We start from the raw sequence: 23,183 nt of genomic DNA, 5'->3' as shown, positions 1-23,183 counted from the left end.
GTGATCGGAATGAATGTTCTCTAAATCAGTTATCGATGCAATCAGGCTGTAGCACCTTGTAAAGTATATATGTCAAGGGTGAATCAATGTTCAGTACCACACAATACCACTGTACATGACTCATAATGAATGAACACACGACCTTACAATGAATATAAACACAAGATAGATAGTCGGTCAAGACCTCTTATAGATTGTAACTATCTATTGACCTTTTTCTAAAGCCTTTTCGTAAGCCAGTAATCCAGTAACACCATCTTCCTTCTCGAGCGAAGCACCAGCAGCATCCGTGTAATCCAAGATTGGTCTTCTCATCCTTCTGTTAGGGTGTCCACTGTTCTTCTGTAAGAAATATTTAGTACCGGCAATACCACCTCTGGTGAATGATGCGTCCGCCTCGGATACCAAGTCTTGTAATTCCCAAGCTTTCTTTATATCTTCTGCTGAGGGGTTGAAATCAGTCACGATCTTATAGGACAATTCGAATAACCTGACTAATGATCGAGGATAGATATTTCCTAAACCCATGATGGCTCCATGGCCTCGACCACCCAATATGGCAGGAGCGAGGAAATCGGCGAATCCACCCAAAGTCAAAAACTCAGGAGCGACAGAGTTCTTTCTAGGATGAGATGAGAATGCTTGAACGGCAGTTTTACCGGTAATTCGAGTGAGTTTACCGACAGCACCGCAAGTCAACTTGACACCGCAGATGTTAGATCCCTCAGTAGCGATAGAGTTGATAAGATCGGAATCCATGTCGATACCACCAGCTGCACCTGGGAAGTTGTAGATCATGACTGGGATTGGGGAACCTTCTTGAACGTCTAAGAAGAATTGCTTGAGAGCGGGCTTCTGTAAAGCACCGGCGTAGTATCCTGGTGGGATTACGATGACGACGTCGGCACCGGCTTCAGCGGCGAGTTTCGAAAGTCGGATAGTCTGTCGGGTAGAGTTGCCACCGCTATCAAGGGAAGAAAGTAGAGTGTCAGCTTGATAGTCTAGCTAATAAATATGTACGGCTTGAAAGATCAAGCGATAGGGGAGCAGGTAAAGAAGCAGCCTATGGTAAGGGGCACATGAGGGGAGGAAGCGTAGATGCAGTGCTGTATTAATCAAACTTACGTTCCGGCAATGACGACAGTATCATGTAATCCAGCTTCATCTAAAGCCTTCCTGGTCTCTTTGAAAAGAGTGAATCGCTCATCATCGGTCAAATGGAAAGCTTCACCCATCGAACCACAGATGACGGGTTGCATGCCAACTTTGGCAAGTTTGACAACATGTTTTCGGAAGGTGTCGAGATCTATTACATGTCATTCTCGTCAGCATTCCGGCCATAGATACAGCACATTGCCAAAACTATCCGGATCTCACTGCCGAGGTGAAGCAGAGGAGACGTCACTCACCAAGCTCTTCCTGTTCATCGAAAAAGGTAGGGATAGGAGCCCAAACACCAGGTTTGAGTACTCTTGAATGTCCATTTACAGCTGCCATTGTTGACTATATCGATGTGATTTTCTAGGTTGAAATACAGAAGGAAGTAGTAAGTAGATATAGATGTACAGAAACGATTGTTATAGTCAGGTGGGTATCATGTATATCCATCCAGCCTACCCACCCATCTTATATGGATATGTATTTCACTCTCGCAATATTCCAGTTTTTCGGTCCGAAAACCTCCCGACCTGGCCGGACGCGATTGACGGCCCGGCGGTTACACCTGAGTTATAACCCTGAACCTTGCGTCTTTCACCTGGTGTTGGACTGGATCTGGACGATCAACATGTCGGTTATTTGTATATGATCGTGTGTATGTCAGATGACTGACATGCCGTTGGGTGATCTGGGTCAAGGACCAGACTAGCTAGCATAAGACGATGCATGATTTGTATATACTTGTGATTTACAAATCACGATGCGGGGCGTAAACATGCCACCTGACATGAGGCTAATCCCCGATGATCTTTTGGACTTGATCAGTCACGATGAGAGGAGGGCCACTGAGTAGCTTTTAGTCTTAACATATATACTGTAGATTGTCAGATGCGAGTGAACGATGTGCAACGAATCACAAAGTTTGGCCCAGAACGTTCTGATCCAGCTGATCAAGGCACGTCGATTCGTGCTCTCGAAGCTCCGACATCGGGTTGAACGGAACCACCTCTACCATTTCCACCTGTTCCAGCTGCATTTCCACCTCGACCACCTCTTGCTGACGTACCAGGTCCAGCTGAGTCTCTCGTGAGAATCTCCATAACTTGAGCTTTACCAGACCTGTCCTTCCCTCGACCTCTTCCTCCACCACCACCGCCACCACCACCTCTTTCTCCTCTATCGGTTTTTGTACTGTTATCTCCACCTTTCCCTGCCCCATCGCCTCTGCCACCTTTATTGGCTTTAGGCCCAGTAGCACCTTCTGCATTTTTGGTACCATTCGAAGGTGTTGGTCGTCCTCCATCTTGCTTGTGAGCTTGTGACGGCGTTGATCTTCCTCCAGCCGGAGGTTTTGAGGTAGTCTGAGTAGCTTGACCTTGCTCAGACGTGGCTTTTCCACTTGATTCGCCATCTTTCTTCCCCTTCTTCCTGTTTCTACCTTTCTTCTTACTCTCTCCATCACCTTGTCCCTGAGGGGTGGCTGTCCCAGATTCGGGGATGGGAGAAGCGATATGTACTTCTCTACCTTTTCCAGCTACCATCACCGGACCAGAACCAGCTTGAGCGGCACGTTTCGTAGCTGCCGCTGTGACACTTGCTAACGCAGCTGCACGACGAGCCGACTCATTGGCAGATGATGAAGAGGCGGCGGATTTGGAAGATGATTTGGATTTTTTATTTTTGCCTTGAGCTCGAAGATGTTCTAGCAGTGGTGTGGTAGTAGGTTGAGCTTGGGGTGCTACAACAGGAAATTGCATGTAAGCTTGGTTGTAGACCTAGAACACCAGACCACATCACGATGGAAGCTTACCGGATACCTCCAAAATTGGCTTGACAGGTTCTGCTTTCAAACTTTCCAGGTATGATAGGTAATCGGGATCTAATCAAGTATTCTGCATAAGCTTAGACGAAACACTAGCAGCGTCAAAGAAGCTCACCCTCATCGATCGTGCCCTGCCTGGCATCGACCTTGACTTTGGCTTTATAAGGTGTTTTCTGGACTGGTGCAAACTCGACCACGGCTTGATATTCGGCTCCTGCAGACTCAGCCTGTCAGCTCAACATATATGGTGATCACTTGTCCCTTTGATCCGGATAGCTTACCGGTTTTGGCTTTAAATACATGTCCATCGAATCCTCGAACGAAATCTACCAGAGCCTCTGGACTAGCCATGAGGACATACGCTCTTGAATGTACGGGATGGGAATCGTACCCTCTACGTGAATAGTTTGGATTAGCTATATACACCTTGGGATGCTGAACACGACTGCCTAGATTCTGTCATGTTGATTGGCATGTAAAATCACCCATCCCCCACTTTTCCCTTTATATACCTTTTCCACAGGCATGTCTTATCATTTATCCATGTTGATACCGATTTCCAGAATAGTTCTTCGGGCAAAGTAGGTGGCAATCGTCTGATCACCAGCTTATTTCGAGGCGTCGCGGAGGAGGAAGAAGCTTGAGCAACCATTAGGAAAATGTGAGAATCCACCCGTCTTCCTTGATCGCAGTCTTGAATGGTATGATGTTGACTCTCTGGCTTCGGGTCGATTTCCTCGGATGGATCAGGTATCTACGAATGCTTGACAAAGGAAGGAAGGAAATCTATGATGTATCATGACTGTCAATCTGTTGTCTGTTGGTTGGTGGCAACAGCATTTACTTTGTGCAACGTTGAATTCAACTTTCAGGCACGAATCGAATCACGTGACATTTCCGAATTTTCAGCGGATCCTGCTGCACTCACTGCTTCACGCACCAGTCGAAATAAAGTACATATCCACATCGATTTGACACTATACGGCATACAGCTAAGAGAGTCGATACAGATCGTACAGGATGCCTAGCGACTTCATAACAACCATCGACTCCGATGACGAAACGCCAAACTACGGTGAATCAAGTGTGCAGAAGGGTAAAACACCCGTGAAGAACGACGAGTTAGATCCGGATTTCGAATTTGATTTCAGTGGAGGGGGAAGGGAGACTGGTCTGGATTTGTGGGGAGGAGATGAAGTCAAAGGATTGAAGAATGGTACAGAGGTGAGTCTATAGATTACCCAGTCCTGCTGGTCAAGCTTAGAAACTTACGAGGTTCATCATACTTAGCCCATCAACGTGGATGACATTATCGCTAGACGGAGAGGCAAACCACTCGAATCGTATGCTGATAGGAAACGCAAGAGGAAGGCTGTCCTCGAAGAAGAAGAAGAGGAAGAGGAAGTGGAGAGCGAGGATGAAGATGAAGGGTCTGAGGATCAGGATGAGGGCGAGAGTTTAAGTGATGGTGATGAAGATGACGAGATGTCTGTTGATGCTTCTGGTCTTGAGAGTGGATCCGAGGAGGACAACGAGAACGACGATGAGGACGACGATGAGGAAGAAGACGAAGAAGAAGCAGGATCCTCATCTGACGAAGATGAAGAGACTGCTGCCGAATTAGCACGAAAAGAAGCTTTCTTCGCCAAAGATCCAACATTCACCGATGATCCCACTTTACCAAACTCCTTCTCAGCTATGAATCTCTCTCGACCATTGTTACGAGCTCTCACTTCCTTGCAACTCACCTCACCTACCCCTATCCAAGCCCGAGCCATACCTTTGGCCTTGCAAGGTCGAGATATCTTAGGTTCAGCCGTGACTGGTTCCGGTAAGACCGCAGCATTTATGATACCCGTATTAGAAAGATTGTGCTACAGAGATAGAGGGAAAGGAGGACAGGCATGTAGAGTACTGATTCTCTGTCCGACAAGAGAGTTGGCGGTACAGTGTGAAGCAGTTGGTAAAGCCTTGACTGAAAAGGGTGGATTGGATATAAGGTTCGCCCTGTTAGTTGGTGGATTATCATTGAACGCTCAAGCTCATACACTTCGAACACTTCCTGATGTACTTATCGCTACACCCGGTCGATTGATCGATCATCTCACCAATACACCTTCATTCACCCTTTCAGCTTTAGACGTGCTGGTCATCGACGAGGCTGATAGAATGTTAGAAGCTGGTTTCACAGATGAGTTGGAAGAAATCATCAAAGCTTGTCCTAGATCAAGACAAACCATGTTATTCTCTGCTACCATGACCGATTCAGTGGATGAATTGGTCAAGTTGTCATTGGATAAACCAATTAGAGTATTCGTGGATCCCAAGAGAAATACCGCGAAAGGGTTGATTCAAGAGTTTGTTAGGATAAGATCGGACGATACGAGGTCTCCCAGTTTGTTGGCTCTGTGCAAAAGGACGGTCAGAGAGAAGTGTATCATCTTCTTCAGGAGTAAAGCGTTGGCACATCAGATGAGAATTGTATTTGGATTGAATGGGTTGAAGGCTGCAGAATTACATGGTAATTTGACACAGGAGCAGGTAAGTCGTCTCCCCTCTTCTGATAATTCCATTGAAGCGATTAGTATCGAGTGCAAGATCCATCGAGAGGACCCATTTCGGGATTACATGGGCATTAATGGCAGATGAGACGGTCGGCGTATGAGTCGACCGCACCGAACCGCAGGTGTCCAAAAGCAGGACAAGAAATGGCAACAAAAACAATATTCACCAGGTAGAATCACGGCTGACCTTGATTTCTCTGTAGCGTCTCCAAGCACTTAACGACTTCAAAGCTGGATCGGTTGATTATCTTCTCGCTACCGATTTGGCTTCTCGAGGTCTAGATATCAAAGGAGTCGAAACGGTAATCAACTACGATATGCCAGGACAATTAGCCCAATATACACATCGAGTGGGACGAACTGCAAGAGCAGGTAGGAAGGGTCGATCGATCTCGCTAGTTGGGGAAGCAGATAGGAAGATGTTGAAAGCTGCTGTGAAACAATCGGAAGCTGATCAAGTTCGACAGCGAATCATTCCGGCTGAAGCTGTCAATGCCATGGCAGAGAAGCTGAACGAGATCAAAGATGAGATCCAAGAAGTCTTGAGAGAGGAGAAGGAAGAGAAGTTGTTGAGACAGGCTGATATGGAGTTAAAGAAGGGTCAGAATATGGTCGAGCATCATGATGAGATTCATTCGAGACCCGCTAGAACTTGGTTCCAGAGTGAGAAGGAAAAGCAGAATGCTAAGAGTGAGTACATTCCTATATTTAAAACAACTTGTTTTCCCATATCATAGGCTGATCATTGGTCTTGTACGCTTAGGTGTAAGTAAAGAAGCATATGTTGGGTCATTCCCCGATTCGAAAGACGCCAAGAAAGCCAAAGAGAAGGAAGGGCCCAAGAGAGGTAAATATGATGGATTATCACGAAAGGCCAAAAGAAGAAAGATGGCTATGGAAGAAGATCAAGCGGATCAACAATCTTCGAAATCTACCGCAATGGCTATTCGAAATGCCAAGAAAGCTGCTAGACCAGTCAAGATCACCGAAGCTTTACCTAAACCCAAATCCACCGCGAAGAAATCAGGTAAAGTCGGAGGTGGTAAGAGGAAATCTGCGTTTGATGATGATAGTAAACCATCTAAGAAACATGAGGGTATGCGTGCGAAGCCTACCAAAGTAAACTTGGATAAGAAGGGCAAAGGTGGCGAAGGCAAGAGCAAAGCGAAACGTAGATAAATGTTGATGCATGTGCTTGTTGTTCTATCTGTTTTCCCACTCACCTCCTGCATCAATGGTTGTGTGCTAAAATGACGATGAGAATCACCCGTTCGCGTGGTCCTCAGTATGGGGAAGTTACCACATCAACTCAGTCAGTCAACAAAGCAATGATTCGAACAAGTCTATCTATACTTATCTTGCATTCTATGTTCCCGTCTCTGCCACTCACCTGCTTGTGCCACTTGGTATAATCCTGGAGAATCGGTCACAAAGGGGAGGGGACGAGAAGACGGATTCCTGTAGGCTGATAGACAGGCATGCTTGTTATGATCCAGAGTGTTCTAGTCTTGGTCAAGATGTATGCAGCGGATAGCTAGCTAGTAACAGTAGTCTGTCTGTAACTGTACAGTGACTTGTCCCGGCTAAATGGTATTGGCCAGTTACCGGGTGAGTGCTATTCTCGTGACTGACTGACTGACTGACTGACTGTTGTTGTTGCATTACAAGCGCTTTTACATGTTCAAATGTCCACTTGTATCATCTGTTATACTCGAACATCTGCTCAAGGTATATATATCAACTGAATAGATCTTCATACATATAGCAATCATAGCTTCGCAATCTTGTACATACTCCCTTAGACAACTTCTTCATCTCTCTTGTCATCTTCGATAGTCTCTGACCTCAAAGTCGACACCCACATCATGGCTCGATTACAATCCCTTCGACCTCTACTTCGAGTATCAGCTCTACAAAAGAGCGGCGTGGTAGTATCCAAGAGGGGCATGGCAAGCAGTAGGTCCATGTATATCCTGTGATGTCCTGTCCTGCGCTTGAACGAGTGTATGCTAACAGTGCTTGATTCAATCATAGAATTCGCTAAATTCGATTGGGAGGTAAGCAACTCGATATTCCTCCATGGAAAACCTGGATCGAAATTGATATAGCTCTTTCGCAGGATCCACTTGATATGAAATCGCTTCTGACAGATGAAGAACAACAGATATCGTGAGTAATATCATCTATACAACTTTCCAAAAAGCTTGACGCTGTGTACTGATATATCGTTCTGGATCATAGTGAAACAGCTAGAGATTACTGCCAAGAAAACCTCTTACCCCGAGTGATCAATGCCTATCGAAATGTAAGCTGCCTCGTTGTCTATGATCTGCATTCATAGGAGTTTCATAGCTGACTCATGATTTCCGAAATCTTTGCAATTGGGATCAACAGGAAGATTTCGATCCCAAAATCCTTCGTGAGATGGGTGAATTAGGATTATTGGGAGCTACTATAGATGGATATGGTTGCGCGGGGGTGTCGAGCGTTTCTTATGGACTGATAGCGAGAGAGGTAGAAAGGTGAGCTATCAAGTATGCGATTTCCGATACGATAGCTGACATGGGGATTTGATAGGGTCGATTCAGGTTATAGATCGGCTATGAGTGTACAATCATCTTGTACGTCTTATTTCAGCTGGCGACCTTCCTAAAGTCGGACACGTCCAGCTGATTACCGGTATAGTGGTGATGCACCCGATCAATGAATTCGGATCGGAAGAGCAAAAAGAGAAATATCTACCTAAACTAGGTGAGCTGGACATTCTCTAGTGGTCAATGGAACAGCTGTAGCTGAATGACCATCAAATATAGCAAAGGGAGAATTGATCGGTTGTTTCGTATGTTGACTCGATTCCCTCAATCATACCCAGTGAGAATACTGATAATGGCTGTCAATAGGGTCTCACTGAACCCAATCATGGATCCGATCCATCTTCTATGGAAACTACCGCTACCAAGACCTCAGAAGGTTGGACGTTGAACGGAAGTAAGACTTGGATATCCAACGCTCCTGTTGCGGATCTGTTTGTGGTCTGGGCGAGAGTGGTGGAAGATGGTGAGAAAGGGAAAGTAAAAGGGTTCTTGATTGAGAAGGTGAGTATCGCAAAAAGCACAAAGTTCCAACATCACTTATGACTCCAGATGATCAATCGTATTTGGCTGAATGCTTCGTTGCGGTCTTATAGGATAGACCCGGTCTATCAGCTCCAGCCATTAAGAACAAACTTGCTCTCCGAGCATCAATTACCGGATCCGTATTTATGGATAACGTCAAGATTCCTTCCGATGCTATCTTACCCAAATCCAGTGGACTGGGATCACCATTCAGTTGTTTGAATAATGCTAGGTACGGGATCAGTTGGGGTGTAATGGGGGCTTTGGAAGATTGCATTTCTAGATCAAGAGAATATGCTTTGGAAAGGTAAGTTAATTAGTTCAGTGCACCTGAAAGAAGGGGAGTGGAAAGAGTGACATTGACTTTGATTGGATTGACGTAGAAATCAATTCAACCGACCTCTCGCATCTTTCCAACTGGTCCAAAAGAAACTTGCCGATGCGTCGACAGCTAGTACCTTGGGACTACTAGGATCTTTGCAACTGGGTAGATTGAAGGATAAGGGATTATGGGCACCTGACATGGTATCGATGATGAAGAGGAACAATTGTGGAGAGGCACTGAAACATTCTAGAGTCTTGTTGGATATTCTAGGTGGAAATGCTTGTTCGGATGAGTGAGTGTCACCTTTGTTTTCTCCTCGATCCGCCCTTAGCGTCACTGTACTGATTTGTTGAACGCCTAGATATCATATTGGAAGACATGTACAGAATCTACAGGTAGCAAATACTTATGAAGGTACACATGTAAGTTCATTCGAGTATCTGTTGACCTTCCCATTTTCTACAAGCGCTGATGGTGATATTATGTGCGTCTGCAGGATATCCATGGTGAGTTGGGCAACCTGGTTATTCACATAGCGGTGGCGGTAAAACTATGAATATAGCTGACAATTCGTCCATCTAGCTCTCATTTTAGGTAAAGCCATCACAGGTGTTCAGGCATTTGCCAACTAGGAAACGTCGGATTTCGTGACGGTGATATATACCCTTTCAAAATAGGTGGTATGATAAAGTTGATATTTATGCATTGGATGTTGACCTATCCTATCTCTATCAATTCTCTTCTATGTCTACAATGTACTATATGGAAATGAACAGCATGTCCAGTCTTTTGACATTCTAGTAGACCTTCCTGATTACTGTAACAGATCAGGATTAGATGATCTTGATCTGATACGCAGCTGGCACGGCTGTTCAACGCCCTTATCTATGTTCATTTATTCCTTCTCTACAATTATGACAATTTCACTTCCTTCGATTTCCCATCCTCATCCACCCCGAAATTGATCGCCAGATCATATATACCCAAGAATACCGCTCCTCCTAATGATATGGCAAAGCAACGTGGTTGCCAGCCCCTGAACAATGCTGAGGGTCCTTCGTTCCTCAGTATACCCAGTAGACGAGGTGGGAAGGAGAGGATAGATGGGGAAGGTTGGTTGGGTGGGGGTACACCATTGATGGGTTGTTGGGTTGAGGTCTATATCCAGAATCGAGAGATCAGTATATAAGCATATCATTGAGGAAAGAATGAATTGTATTTATTGGTTTGTTCCCTAGATTTATATTTCAGAACGGAATGATTACAATTCTTCGTCTCTTTGGTAACGACGTCTCCTCATAGAACTAGCATATCTCTATCTGGAAGATGTAACACTCACCCTAGCTTCCAACATCACCCTAGTCTTCACCACATCCAAAGGCGTCGTTACTCCCGCAGCAAAGCCCCCAGCTATCGAACCGCATATAGCTGCTTCATAAGAAGTTGGTCTCCTACCTCCTAGGTAATGCTTCGATAAGAGAGATTTTAGCGATTCGTATAATGGGAATTGGATTGATGTGAATGGAAGCTAAGTACGGAGTAGTAGTAATCAGCATTGTTGAATTGGTGAGAGTGTATATGATTGGTAGTTCAATTGAGAGTAAAGAGAGTATCCGCTCACCTCTCTAGCTATGGTTATTCCAAAACCTCTGTAAAAACCTCTTACACCCTCGAATTTCATAGTGGAAATAGCAGAATGTATACTACTTTTCCCCTGACCATATGCGCCCGTCTGCGTACGTGATTTCACTACCTCCGTGGGTACTCTGATCAAACATGAGATGTACTCTGCTCCAGAGGCTGAAACCATATGATTGAGCGATTCGTTCTGCTTGAATAGTTGGTATTGAGGTAGACGCTGCTTGAGAGCTTCATAGGTCACGAAGAATGCTGCGGCTGAAAGATTATACAATCATATTAGCCTTATTACAAACGGGAGAAGGGGATACGATATAGTTCGGCATGATGTTGATACTCACCTCCAGGTGCACTTCCCATACCTACACTACCTACACCCCGGTAGACACCTTTGAACCCTCCCGATTGCCAGAACCCCGCTGAAGACTGTATACGAGTCTTGATGGTGTCTAGAGGGAAGAACATGAAATCTACCGCTAGACCTGAGATTGCACCGGACTATTGCATCGAAGGATGATACACACAGATTAGCATTAACATACAAAGTCAGTCAGATTGTTCGGATGTTGTTGACTTACGACCAATGCCCTCTGGAAAGTGGGAGGCCGCCTTCTGGCTGGCGTCACATCTGTCGTTGAATCCCCCATGTCTGCCTTGTTCCTCCTAGTGTGATGCGAATCACGGACTCAAGGTTACTGCTTATTTATGAAGATCAAGGTGATCGATCTGGACACATCTTACATGACTGATTTTCGGCCGTTTACCATTCTAATCATCGAGCGACTTTTGGATGCCCTTCGAATATGGGGCACCGATCAGCCTTGTGTGCCTATTTTGCCATTTGTAGGATTCTGCCTGGTTAGGCGTGGCCGCAGTCGGGTTCCTGGTTGTTGATGTGTGATGAATGATTACATGTGTTGAGGTTAACTGTCTTTGCTTCTTTTATGCTTCTCTTGATTGTTGTATCTCCTTCGCTCCTCCGATTCGCTCACGCCAGAGCTGCGACACCATCACTTCCGCCAGTCCTCGAAGCTGACTTGGAAACCTCCTGTCATGCCCTTCCTCAGTACACGAATATAACGACATTACCCTAACCCTTCCGGGTCCTACCTTGACTTTCCATCATGTCAGAAGAATACGGATCCTCACGGGGGTTCACCGTGACCCATCAACGAAATGTCCTCGACATAGACTTCTCTGGTATAATCACAGCCTCTGCATTCCTCACCATCCAACCTACCAATCCATCCCTACGAGCGATCTATCTCAATGCTTCCCCTTTACTGCAAATCAATAATGTCACTTTATCATCACCTACACCCGTCGAAGCATTCTTACCTACTCCGGCATCGTTCACACTGTCCAACCCATTCCAACCTCTGCCTACGAGAGAACCACCGATAGACATCAAATCACATCCCGAGATCAAGAGGAAGACATGGTCGGCTATGGGTGAGAGCGATGAAGGTGAATTAGCAATCTCAGTATCAGGTGGATGGGTAAGATTAGTACATACCGAATTGCCATCTGGGAATGGCCAGACTCAAGTTTCATTCGCTCCGATACATGTTCAGATTGATTATCAACTGGTATTAGGAGGCGATGTCGTCGAAGGTATGGTTTTTAACCGACCGGGAGATGGTGGCAACGATACTGTGAGCTGCCAATTGGCCCATGGTATCTGAAGGGACAACAGCTGATCTCAATGTGCCTACACAGCAAATCCCTCACATGTTCCTATCACCCACCACGTATGATGCCGCTAGGATATGGACGCCATGCGTGGACAGTCTATGGGAGAGGTGTACATGGGAGTTGGAATTTATCGTACCTCGATATCTAGAAGGTGGAGAACCTGGTGCCGACGAAGAAGCATACCCTGTGATGGTAGTAAGCAGCGGTGAGCTGATGGAACAGGTGAGCTCAATGAAATGTTAAAGCCATTTGTAGCTGACCCGTCTATACAGGTAACACACCCTCACGACCCCAACAAGGTGATATTCTACTATCTCCAAACCAACCCTACTTCCGTCCAACACATCGCTTTCGCCGCCGGCCCATTCGAAATGCATTGTTGTTCAGCAGACGAATCGCACAAGCCCATATTGGCTTTCTGCCTTCCTGGCGAATTGGACAAACTGAAACATTCTACATCATGGCTACCAAGAGCAATGACTTTCTACGCAGAAATGGGTTCTTATCCATTTACAGACTTCAAGACAGTCTTTGTCGACAATCCAAGAACCAATTGCTCCACATCCGCTACCCTCGCCATCCTTTCTTCCGACTTACTACACCCACCTCAAGTGATCGAACAAGCCATGGAAATTAGACAGGTCTTATCATTAGCATTGATACAGCAATGGGTCGGTGTGAACATCATTCAACGGACTCTGGCAGATACATGGCTTATCAATGGATTAGCACTCTACATCCAAGCTCAATTCATCAGGCATTTGCTGGGAAATAACGAATATAGATTTAGGTTGAAGAAGGATATCGATCGTTGTGTTCAGCAAGATCAAGGTTCACAATGGCCTCTATGCGTCCCTGGAATCATCGATCCTCCAGATGCGAACGCGACCGCATTCATCAATCTTAAAGCTCCATTGGTACTTCACATCCTCGATCGGTATATAGCAAAAACCGGAACTTCATTAGGTCTATCGCAAGTTATACCGAGGATATTCGTTGCGTCTCTGTCCGATGAGTTACAAGGGAACTCATTGACGACTCAATACTTCTTTCGACAGTGTAGGAAGGTATCTGGATTAGACTTGCAAACTTTCCAAGATCAGTGGATTTTCGGAAGTGGATGTCCAAGGTTGTCCATCAAGACAAATTTCATCAAGAAGAAATTGCTGGTGGAATTTACTGTAACCCAAAGTCAACCTGCTAATGATTATATCAAGAGATTGAGTGAGAAGGTCAGGAAAACAGCAGTTTGGAAAAGACCGACACATTTCTTCGAGGTAAGCAGTCAGCTATTTGCTTATGATTTGCATTTAGCTGACATCTGTGCGCAGGGGAGTTTGACGGTTCGAATTCACGAAGCTGATGGAGCGCCTTTTGAGCATCTGATCGATATCAAAACCCCGACTAAGACATTCCCCTTACCTTTCAATACCAAGTATAAGCGTACTAGGCGTTCAGGTCAGATCGCAGCGCGGTTTAGTCAGATGCAAGATGCCTTAGCGGCCGGAGAAACCAATGACGAAGAGGATGAAGCTAGATTGCAGGCTGCCGATCGAGCTGGAGTATTCGCCTATCCACCTTGGGAAGATGAGGAAGAACGTCGAAGATGGAGAGTAGCTGAGTGGGGGGAGAACGATGCTGATCAGATGTTAGGCGAAGGTGGGGGGTACGAGTGGATTAGGATAGATCCCGAATGTGAATGGTTAGCTTCGATCGAATATAATGAGAAACCTTGGTGTTGGATTAGTCAACTTCAAGGTGATAGAGATGTGATCGCTCAATTGGAGGTAAGTTGTTCCATCGGCAAAAGCGGTCTTGTCGTCATGTTGGCTGATTGTCCGTCAGGCTATCAACCGAATGCGAGCGTTCCCATCACCGGTGATAGCAAGTGAATTGGCGAGAACGGTGCTGGTCAAGAATTACTATTACAGAGTAAGGATGGAAGCGGCACGTGCGCTAGCACAGGTGAGCGACTATTATCAATCTACGTCTCGTTGTCAAACACCCTGGCTCACCGAAACCCTATAGTACAACATAGCCGAGTGCGATTATATAGGTTATTTCCTGGTCCTCAAGCTTTTCCAGACCCTCTTTTGTCATCCGCCAAACGATCCAGATGCAGAAGCTTCAGCCATGGAATGCAGACCCCTTCCGAATGACTTCTCTAATTTCTCAGATTACTTTGTGAAAAAGGTATGTCCCGAGTTTACTTCTTGTTTATAAATATGCTGAGCGCCTCCACAGAGCTTGATAGCTGCCATGCCGGATCTTCGAGATATGCAAACTCGAACTGTTTGGAGAAATGTCAGGCAGATCTTGCTCGATTTGTTGATGTTGAATGATAATACCGGGAATGATGTAAGTATATCTGTACATACCATGGGACAGGGGAGAGGCTGATATGCGCTGTTATAGTGGTCCGATTCATACTATCTCGCTTCAATCATCACAGCTATAGGGAATGCCTTTACTTTTGGATCTGCAGCTCAATCGTCACTGGATGAAGATGAACGAGAAGCGGAAGCCTCGTTGCTCAAAGAGTCTGTGGATGCCTTGGACAGGGCTATGACAATGGATCGATTGGTACCTAGTTATCATAATGTGATCACAAAAGCGGGTTTACAGGTAAGCTTGGTTAAATACCAGATAAGCTAAGGGACTGGTGCTAATGGTTGAGTGATAGACGCATATCAAATCTATACTAGCTGGACAGATCACCAATGATGCTCGACTCTTACTCAGTTATACTCGGTTAGCTAAGCTCCGTGCCTCGATTGTAGGGAAAAAGCTGATTTGCCTTTTAGGGAGGGTAACTTTGAGCCCATCCGAATGGTTGCCTTCGACGGACTTTTACTTTGCAAGCCTCCTGGCAAATCGTCGGCTCTCGATAGATACCTTGACAAGGTGATCCGCTCTGATTCTTCTTTCACAATCCGTCGACATGTCGCACGGGGTCTGTCAGAATCGATTCTTATGACTCTGGCTCTGGGAGAGATCCAAGTCTCTCAGCCTGGTGTATTGGAAGATGAGAACGAGGAAGCCAGAGAAAAGAGAAGTGAGGCTCAAAATAACGCAATTGTAAAAGCTGTCAGGAAAGAGTTTTCAAAAAAGGAAGATGTCAAAGTGCTGGTTCAGAATCTACTCATGTGAGCTTGCAAACATTCTTTCTCACCTGTCTGGATTGACTCAAGTAAAATTCTCTTGCTGAGCTCCTCGGTTGATTTCAGTTCAAGCTTCACAACACCAGATCATGAGATCTTGATGGCTTTGCTGAAAGTGGCAGAGGTAATCTCTTCCAGTAGTGCAGAACCCCTTCCTGGAAACATCATTACTCTTCAGACACCCACTGTTGAGACTGCCCCAGCCTTACCTACACCTAAGATCAGATTGAGTATGGGAAGTTCAGAGATAAGACCTGATGTTCAAGGTAAGTTATCGTTCTAGTAATGTTATTGGCGATAACTGACCTTACCATATCATACAGGTTATGGGTTCCCTATCGTCGATGGTCAAATGACACCTGGAGGTACAAGTATCCCATTGAAGATAACACTTAACCCCAATGCAAGTGTACCGCAGAGGAAGAAAGATAAGATACCTAAGCAGCAGAGAAGAGGTCTGAGCGATAACGATTTCAAGGCGATCTCTATTGCTTTGCAAAGACTTGTAAGTTTGCTGAACTATCAAAAAGTGCGCCTTAGCAGCTGACCGAGTTTCAAGATCGCCCATAAAACCAGTTTCTGGTTCAGACAACCTGTTGATCCTGTGCGAGATGGTGCTCATGAGTGAGTTGCAATGCATACACTACTCGAAGTGGTCAATGACTGACACATATGGCCTGCTACAGCTACGCCGCTATCATCAAGAATCCCATGGACTTACAGACTATCTCCGCTAAACTCGATACTGGGATGTATGCGGACCGACAAGAATTCGTAACCGATGTCCAACTCATCATTGCCAATTGTTTTACTTACAACGTTTCACCCGCTAGTCCTGTTAGAAAAGCGGGAGAGGCATTTGAGAAAATGTTCACTACTCGTATGTTCATGTATATCCAGCACACTCCCGTAATGTCAAATATCGCTGACAATGTTCCTAGTCTGGTCGAAAACGGAGCATACGCTCAGCTCAAGTGCTGCAGCCGCTCAACAGGCTGCTATGGCACCTAAACCACCTTTAATCATCCCTCCTGCTCCAGTCGCTGCAGCTCAACCGACAGCTGAGGCCACTTTACCTGCCCCCAAATCTACAGCAGTGAAATTCAAGGTCAAACCTCCAAAAACTGTCAGTATAGATACATCAGTCACTGAACATGTCCCTCCAATGGCACCTCCGCCACTTCCATCTTCCAAGAAATCAGCTTTATCCGCTACTACGAAGAGCCCCGATCGCCCACCGGTGCCGACTTTCCCCTCGACTGAAGCGAAACCTTCAAAGAAGAGGAAAGAACCTTCTAGATCGAGGAACGAGCTTGATGATATCCTCGGTGCAGAAGTCGATGAGATTGAGAAGCGACGGCCATCACTTAACGATGGACTCGATGAGTTGCTGGTACCGAAATCTGAACATGACTCGCCTAAACCACCTGCAGCGAAGAAGATCAAGATACCGGCGTTTCAACCGAGAAACAAATCGCCTGAGAAGGAAAGGACTAGTAGTCTTTCAGCCGAGCCCAAACCAAGCATTACCAGCAAGATCAAATTATCAACGTCGACGCCACCCCTACCGTCGACTTCTCAAGTTCCTTCCTCATCTTCAACTTCAGCTGAGAGTACCTTTGCCGGTAAGAAAGCTAAACCCAAGCCCTTATCTGTAACGATACCTCCTGGAGGAAAGAAGGCTAGTTCGATCGAACGGTCAACCACCGCCAGTGCTTCACCTGCCCCGCCACCTAAAGCTCAACTCCCTCCTCCAGCTCAACCTGATGTCCCAGCTGTTGCTACTGCACAGGTGAAGAGGGAGCCTCCTCCTAATCTACCTCCTACGACGCAAAATACGACTCCGATGAAGAACAAGAGGGCCAAGCATTTGATGAATATCCTGATGAAAGAATTCGCCGCGGTGTTTGTGAGTAGAACATATTCATGTCATAGAAGTGCTTGCTGATGGATTGATTGATTGATGATTGACAGTTCTTGAAACCCGTTGATCCAATTGCGGATGGCTGTCCGACGTGAGTTAGCTAAGCAATCAAGTGGTGCGTCATGCATAGCTGATGTGAAATTGTAATGTATGGATTAGCTATTTGGACGAGATCAAACATCCCATGGATTTTGGTACGATCGTCAAGAAGATTGATAAGAAGCAGTACAAGAACCTGGGTCAATTCGCTAGAGATATCGAATTGGTGTTTGCAAAGTAAGTGAAACCGAGCCATTCCTACTTTCTCCCATAGCCAAAAATGAGAGATGAGCTGATGGATTGAGTGATTGCTCTCGATAGTTGTCGTCAATTCAATCCACCTGGTGAGATCACTCAATGTGCAGATACGGTCGAGGACTTGTACTGGAAAGAATGGCCCAAAGTGGCATCTGCCAAGATGACTCCGGATGAAAGGAAGGCGATGGGTCAGTTGATTAACCAGGCAATCAAAAATCCACATAGTGAATGGTTCAGATATGCTGGTGAGTTGCTCAAGTAATCTGTCAACATATGAGATGGACGTTCTAACTGGATCATCTTCAAATAGTCGATCCCGTAGCCTTGGGTATTCCACAATATTTCGAAATGTAAGGTCACATCATCGACTTCATTTCATCTGTCTTTTAGCTGACTGATGATCGTTATCGAAATCATTTAATCATTTGCAGTATCCCACCGGACGACGCTAGGGATTTATCACTGATCAAAAATAAGTTCGACAAAGGACAATATCGAGAAGCGAAACATATAGACGAAGATGTAGAGTTGATGTTGGAGAATGCCAGGGTGTTCAATGATGGTGGTCCCGTAGTGGACGCTGCGAATGCCTTGGGTAAATGGTGGGCTCAACAGAGAGCTAAGATGGATTAATCATTGTAGAATATCAGAGAAAAGAGAAGAGAAGATCTTGTGACGAAGTATGTATACTATCAGATACATAGTTTGATTTTTGACGTGGAGGATTAGGTAATTCACCAGAGTATAGCAGTATGCAATAATGATAGATATACCCAATTGTCATGTAGTATAATTGATTGAGCACCTTCACATCCGTCAATAGATTGCCTATACAAATGACGGTATTAATGCGATGGGAGAAGTTGTAGCTGTCACAATCAACTCAAAATATGGCTAATTCATGAGGGCATTTAAGTGTATATATAAGAGGTACAAGATCAGACCGAGTTGTTCGTCAAGAAAACAGAAAAATATGGAGAAAGAAATGTTCACATGTATAGTCAAGTCTGAGATAGAGGGAAAAGAGAAGAGAAACCTAAAGTTTTCACAATTGTCCACATGATAGTTTAACCAGATATTTGTACTGTGTTTCTCAATTTTTATTTTTGGTTTTATTTCTTCGTTACAGATATTTGTCTCTCATCAACCGAGGTAACATATGAATATGAGTACCAGATTTAACTGGAGTTTTTGATGGTATCAATCAAGATACACCTTTAAGATGAATAAGGCATGAGATTCGAATTGCTTCCACTACTGTTATCTTCACTCTGATCTTCTTTATTCACATGACCAAATGGTCTAGGAGTGATCAGGCTGCCTTCCAATTCCATACCTTCCATGCTGGGTAGAGGAAGATATTGACCTTCGTCCATCATCCTGTGACTTCCCGAACCCAGACCATTATTAGCTGTAGAGAACGGCATGGTGGACAGGTCGGTTGACGAGTTATTGAGATCATTTTGTGACGGTGAGGGGATGAAAACATTCATCGAAGAGATCGAGGATCGAGCTGAATGTCCGGTTGTTGTAGGCATTGAGGTTGGGGCATTTGATTCGACTGATTTCGTTGATAAGGCTGTCTGTCTCAGAGATGTGATGGACACGTAATCATCGATAAACGTTTTGATAAGCTGGAATAATCCGAATGATTTTTCCGATTTGAGAGTAAAATCTCTCATGACCTGCGAAGTGATGAAACCAACTCTGCACACGATACTGCAAACCTTACCAGTCAGACCGATTGATTCTCGTCAAATGATGAACAGTAAAACTCACGCTCTCAAAGTGATACCGGGTACACCCATGACCTGCTTCAACACCCTATCAACCCACTCCGATAACCTTTCGACACCTCTTCCCTTATTTTGGGCACGATCACCGTCGGCGAGCCATTCACCGAAATCTGCCAGCACTTGTTCCAGGATATCTTGTTCACATGAACAAGACAAGGCGCATTGATCTGAAACTGATCGAATGTCGAGTGAGCTCCAAGCGTGAATCATCTCTCTCGTTTGGGCGGCATTGGAAAGTATAGGACCAAGAGCAAAGGTCACTTGTCTCAGATCAAGGAAACGGGCTGCAGTCCAAGTCCATCAGCCCATGTCTGAATTTCGTTGGAATTCTACAGCTGACTTACTGAACAAGTGAGCTGCTCGAACAGCAAGTTCAACTTTAGCCTCGGAAAACTCCCTGTGGAATGAGGAAAGAGATTCTTCCATTATCGTCTCGAGGTTATCCGCCAAAGCACGAAGAGCATTCTGAGCGGTAATAGTCACATTGTCACTAAGCTTGCTCAGGAGATTGCCGATCATGTGCTAGGAAATGGCAGAATCAGCTCAACTCATGTGACAATGATTAGTTAAAGAATAGTCTCACATCATAGGTGATTGCCATAGCATCTGATATCATAGTCGAAACCGCAGGCTGAACGGAGATCTGGTAGCTCTGATGTGAAAAACCAACCCAGAAAGTTCGGCACTGAACCACAAAAACTATAAGCTGTGTACGCGCAAAGGGACTTATGTGCCACTCCCGATTAACTCACATTCATCTCATACCTATCGTACTGCATAGTCCTCATGGACTGCACCAACGTCTCTTGGTGGTGACAGAAAGAGATCCAGAAATCTTGTAAAGATTGTTCATTTGTCAAATGCCCCGCATCGGCAGCAGTGGGAAATCCAGGAAGATTGTACACCAGATTGGGGACTTCGATGTTGTTCGGGTGGAAGTTGAAACTGCCACTTAAAGCGGCAGTCGTATGCCTTCGAGGAAATCGAGGTCGAGCGGAGAAGACATCGTTGATTGATGTAGCTCTTGAACGATTTCCGGAGTTGGCACGAGTGTACGTTGGGAAGTCGTAGGATGAAGGTGATTTCTTGAGGGTGCTGCTAAAATGGATAAGGAGATCAGTTTCATGTCTTAGAGGAACATGGCGATGGTGGCACTTACGACGTAGAGAAGGGATCCTCCTCCTCTTCACTGTCTCCAAAATCCTCTTCCTCCATATCCTCATCGAAATCCTGCTGAGAAGTAGTCTTGAAATCCATCGACCCGTCTTCGGGAACGACATGCCAAGCGCTGTAATGAGGTCAGCTGTTGATCTTAGCATAACCTTCGAACAGAATCCAACTTACCCGCTAGAGTCACCGTACTCGTTCAGTCTTTCAGCTTCAATCTGAATAGCGGGTCTGATCGAGACGTAGTGGTATTTACTATGTCCTCAACTTATAAGCTTTCATTCGGTCAAACCAATGAGCAATGGAGGAGCTTACCTGTTACCTCTTACACCAAGTCGTCTAGTCTTGATACCAGGGAAAGCAGCTCTCACAGCTTTACCGAAAGAAGCTGAATTGATGGGCTTCAAGCCATACTCGTCACATGAGACAGTGTACGAGTGGTATAAACCCTGGCGTGGCACAGTTCTTCCGGGAGCGTGAGTATAGCTCAGCATCAACCTAAACTCAGAAAGCCTTGTTAGCTATTCTCTCATTGTGCAGAAAATTGCGACTAACCATCTTCGTACCCATAGAGTCCTAGCTTTATCTTGTTGAGTCTGACTCGTTATCCTCTTGATTTCATTTGACTTATCGGTCAAGTCCTTTCGTACAGTCTCTTGTCTCTCAAGTGCAGAACCGGAAAGCGCCACACCCGCAAGTTGGTTTTGGAATTGCAAATCGGGTTGGGACATTTGCTTAGCAAGGATGAACGAGGTGCTTCTTCTTGATCGAGCTAACATCGGCCTTGACGGATATGGGTTGATCGGAGTGTTGTAGGGTGTGTTTGAGCTAGTTCTGATGGTGGAGCTGAGGTCAGCTCTGCCTGCCTCAGAAATCTATTTGCCATGTAAGGACAAGCTCACCTTCGTTGATGAATCGTCATCTTGTTCAAGCCTCCGTTAAGGGGATGCATAGCCGTGGTCGACCAAGGTGTGACCGAGCTGTAGTTGGTCGAAGCACTAAGCATCGAAGCAATCTCGTCATCTGCTTCGGACCTGAGAGAATCCATATCAATCAGCTGCTATTCCTCTATCCGTTGGTATGGTTCAGCTTACTTGACAGAAACACTCTCAGACCTGTATCTGTTGTAAGGAATACTTCTACTTGAACTTCGTTCTCTAGTCATTTTACCTACACCCATACCCATTCCTTGTAGGTTTTGAGTTTGAAGTGCCAACCTTGGAGGTTGTTGTCTGAACACCTCTCCGGTGGGAATACCAGCATTGCTGTAATGGTTCAAGTCAGGCAAGTTGGTAGTAGGCGGCATCGAGTAGACGTTCATATCCAAAGCAGGTAACGGAGTGTTGCTGAAGAGCTTATCATCAAAGGGCGGAATTTGAGAAGCGGACATGGACATAGAAGAGTAACTTGATTGTCTTGAGTGTTCCATGGGTATATGGTAATCGGTGCTTATCTCGGTGGGAAAAGTTTGGACGAGTAATCGAGCTGAATCGGTGTGCTGAGAAGACATGGATGCCAAGGATGAAGAAGAAGATGCGTGAGAGAGAACATGGGAAGGTTGGAAAGATTGTTGCATCGATGGGTAATCCATCGAAGGGGTGAAAGATGGGTTGGCTTGATTGAGAGTTTCTATGCGAACACGCAGAAGATTCGCCACACAGACGCAAGGACCATCTCTCGTCAGCTCACTTGATCGACCTATCACTCTTACTTGAGAAATAAGAAACTTACCAAAACCATCGATCCTCTTTTGTATGGGACTAGTATCGATGTTGAGCATATTGAACCCACCCGAGAACCCATCGATGGGTGTAACCCAAGGAGTGGCGGTCGGCATATCTTGGGGTTGAGGATGTTCGGGTGAGTTTGACAAGACATCTCCATCGAATTGGAAATCTGTAGGCAGACATTGTTGGGGCTGATGAGTTTGATGATGGTGTTGGAGAAGAACATCGGTGGGCGAAGTGGTATCAGGTGAAGAAAAAGATTCAGGTAAAGGGGGATATGTAAATCTCTCAAGGGAAGAGGAAATGGATTCGGCCATCGTGATGACCTTGTTGTGGATCGATGAAACAGAGAACAATAAGAGATGTTTCCTAGAACCTGTCGCGGAAACGGTATCTTATCGTTACAGGACGTGCGAAGGAGATGAAGATCGTTTCGCAGTTACCTCTTCAAAAATGAAGAAGTCTTTTTGTATTTCCAGGATCCCACTCGAGGTGACCAAAAGTGATTCTGCGATCTCATACTGGTCAGTTTCAGTTTTCTCATGGGATCGATCAAGTGATAAGTCAAGACTAGATAGATGGCAAGAGAAAGTCCAGAATAAGCGGAGTAGACAAGATAGCTTCAAACATATTTCAATTCAGATTCAACTGGGAGAAAGAACAGGAAAAGCCATGTGTGTGTGATAGTAGATTTCGGGAATTGAATGAAGAGAAAGGTACTAGGTACTACTGTATCCTGTTGAACGACGATCATATCTGAGGCAATTCCTACTCACCTGGATCTGAAGAATCA

General features: G+C 45.3%; 7 protein-coding genes across 7 annotated transcripts; 3 read left to right on the top strand and 4 right to left on the bottom strand.

Moving 5' to 3' along the window:
• Positions 1-204: 204 nt before the first annotated feature.
• On the bottom strand, positions 205-1,497 carry L199_004255 (uncharacterized protein; the record flags this gene model as incomplete). Its single annotated transcript, XM_064889983.1, has 3 exons — positions 205-964; positions 1,126-1,306; positions 1,410-1,497. The coding sequence occupies 3 exons, from the start codon at positions 1,495-1,497 to the stop codon at positions 205-207; spliced, it is 1,029 nt and encodes a 342-aa protein (XP_064746055.1).
• A 611-nt stretch (positions 1,498-2,108) lies between these two features.
• Positions 2,109-3,632, bottom strand: L199_004254 (uncharacterized protein; the record flags this gene model as incomplete). The annotated part of the gene is made up of 5 exons (XM_064889982.1): positions 2,109-2,896; positions 2,969-3,037; positions 3,096-3,194; positions 3,262-3,374; positions 3,466-3,632. 5 exons carry the CDS (start codon positions 3,630-3,632, stop codon positions 2,109-2,111), a joined length of 1,236 nt encoding a protein of 411 aa, XP_064746054.1.
• A 368-nt stretch (positions 3,633-4,000) lies between these two features.
• On the top strand, positions 4,001-6,723 carry L199_004253 (ATP-dependent RNA helicase DRS1; the record flags this gene model as incomplete). The annotated part of the gene is made up of 4 exons (XM_064889981.1): positions 4,001-4,204; positions 4,271-5,521; positions 5,748-6,234; positions 6,308-6,723. The coding sequence occupies 4 exons, from the start codon at positions 4,001-4,003 to the stop codon at positions 6,721-6,723; spliced, it is 2,358 nt and encodes a 785-aa protein (XP_064746053.1).
• Positions 6,724-7,409: 686 nt separating this feature from the next.
• Positions 7,410-9,617, top strand: L199_004252 (uncharacterized protein; the record flags this gene model as incomplete). Its single annotated transcript, XM_064889980.1, has 14 exons — positions 7,410-7,500; positions 7,579-7,601; positions 7,664-7,713; positions 7,786-7,849; positions 7,939-8,066; positions 8,122-8,165; positions 8,230-8,295; positions 8,358-8,383; positions 8,445-8,639; positions 8,732-8,967; positions 9,044-9,277; positions 9,347-9,407; positions 9,482-9,491; positions 9,568-9,617. The coding sequence occupies 14 exons, from the start codon at positions 7,410-7,412 to the stop codon at positions 9,615-9,617; spliced, it is 1,278 nt and encodes a 425-aa protein (XP_064746052.1).
• A 280-nt stretch (positions 9,618-9,897) lies between these two features.
• L199_004251 (uncharacterized protein) lies at positions 9,898-11,270 on the bottom strand (the record flags this gene model as incomplete). The annotated part of the gene is made up of 5 exons (XM_064889979.1): positions 9,898-10,143; positions 10,325-10,513; positions 10,607-10,881; positions 10,965-11,121; positions 11,202-11,270. 5 exons carry the CDS (start codon positions 11,268-11,270, stop codon positions 9,898-9,900), a joined length of 936 nt encoding a protein of 311 aa, XP_064746051.1.
• Positions 11,271-11,747: 477 nt separating this feature from the next.
• Positions 11,748-18,333, top strand: L199_004250 (uncharacterized protein; the record flags this gene model as incomplete). Its single annotated transcript, XM_064889978.1, has 20 exons — positions 11,748-12,278; positions 12,343-12,540; positions 12,591-13,595; positions 13,650-14,105; positions 14,164-14,283; positions 14,347-14,511; positions 14,563-14,676; positions 14,734-14,943; positions 15,002-15,069; positions 15,123-15,464; positions 15,546-15,745; positions 15,803-15,984; positions 16,039-16,103; positions 16,166-16,359; positions 16,421-17,388; positions 17,454-17,494; positions 17,563-17,679; positions 17,764-17,945; positions 18,011-18,050; positions 18,132-18,333. 20 exons carry the CDS (start codon positions 11,748-11,750, stop codon positions 18,331-18,333), a joined length of 5,400 nt encoding a protein of 1,799 aa, XP_064746050.1.
• Positions 18,334-18,917: 584 nt separating this feature from the next.
• On the bottom strand, positions 18,918-22,707 carry L199_004249 (uncharacterized protein; the record flags this gene model as incomplete). The annotated part of the gene is made up of 12 exons (XM_064889977.1): positions 18,918-19,419; positions 19,480-19,780; positions 19,841-20,018; positions 20,080-20,181; positions 20,249-20,594; positions 20,656-20,784; positions 20,841-20,918; positions 20,979-21,161; positions 21,219-21,497; positions 21,566-21,697; positions 21,758-22,292; positions 22,395-22,707. 12 exons carry the CDS (start codon positions 22,705-22,707, stop codon positions 18,918-18,920), a joined length of 3,078 nt encoding a protein of 1,025 aa, XP_064746049.1.
• Positions 22,708-23,183: the final 476 nt, after the last annotated feature.

The sequence above is a fragment of the Kwoniella botswanensis genome, chromosome 1 (genome assembly GCF_036426115.1).
Source record: "Kwoniella botswanensis chromosome 1, complete sequence".
Classification (NCBI taxonomy): Eukaryota; Fungi; Basidiomycota; class Tremellomycetes; order Tremellales; family Cryptococcaceae; genus Kwoniella; species Kwoniella botswanensis.
This window is presented reverse-complemented; position numbering and strand designations above follow the sequence as displayed.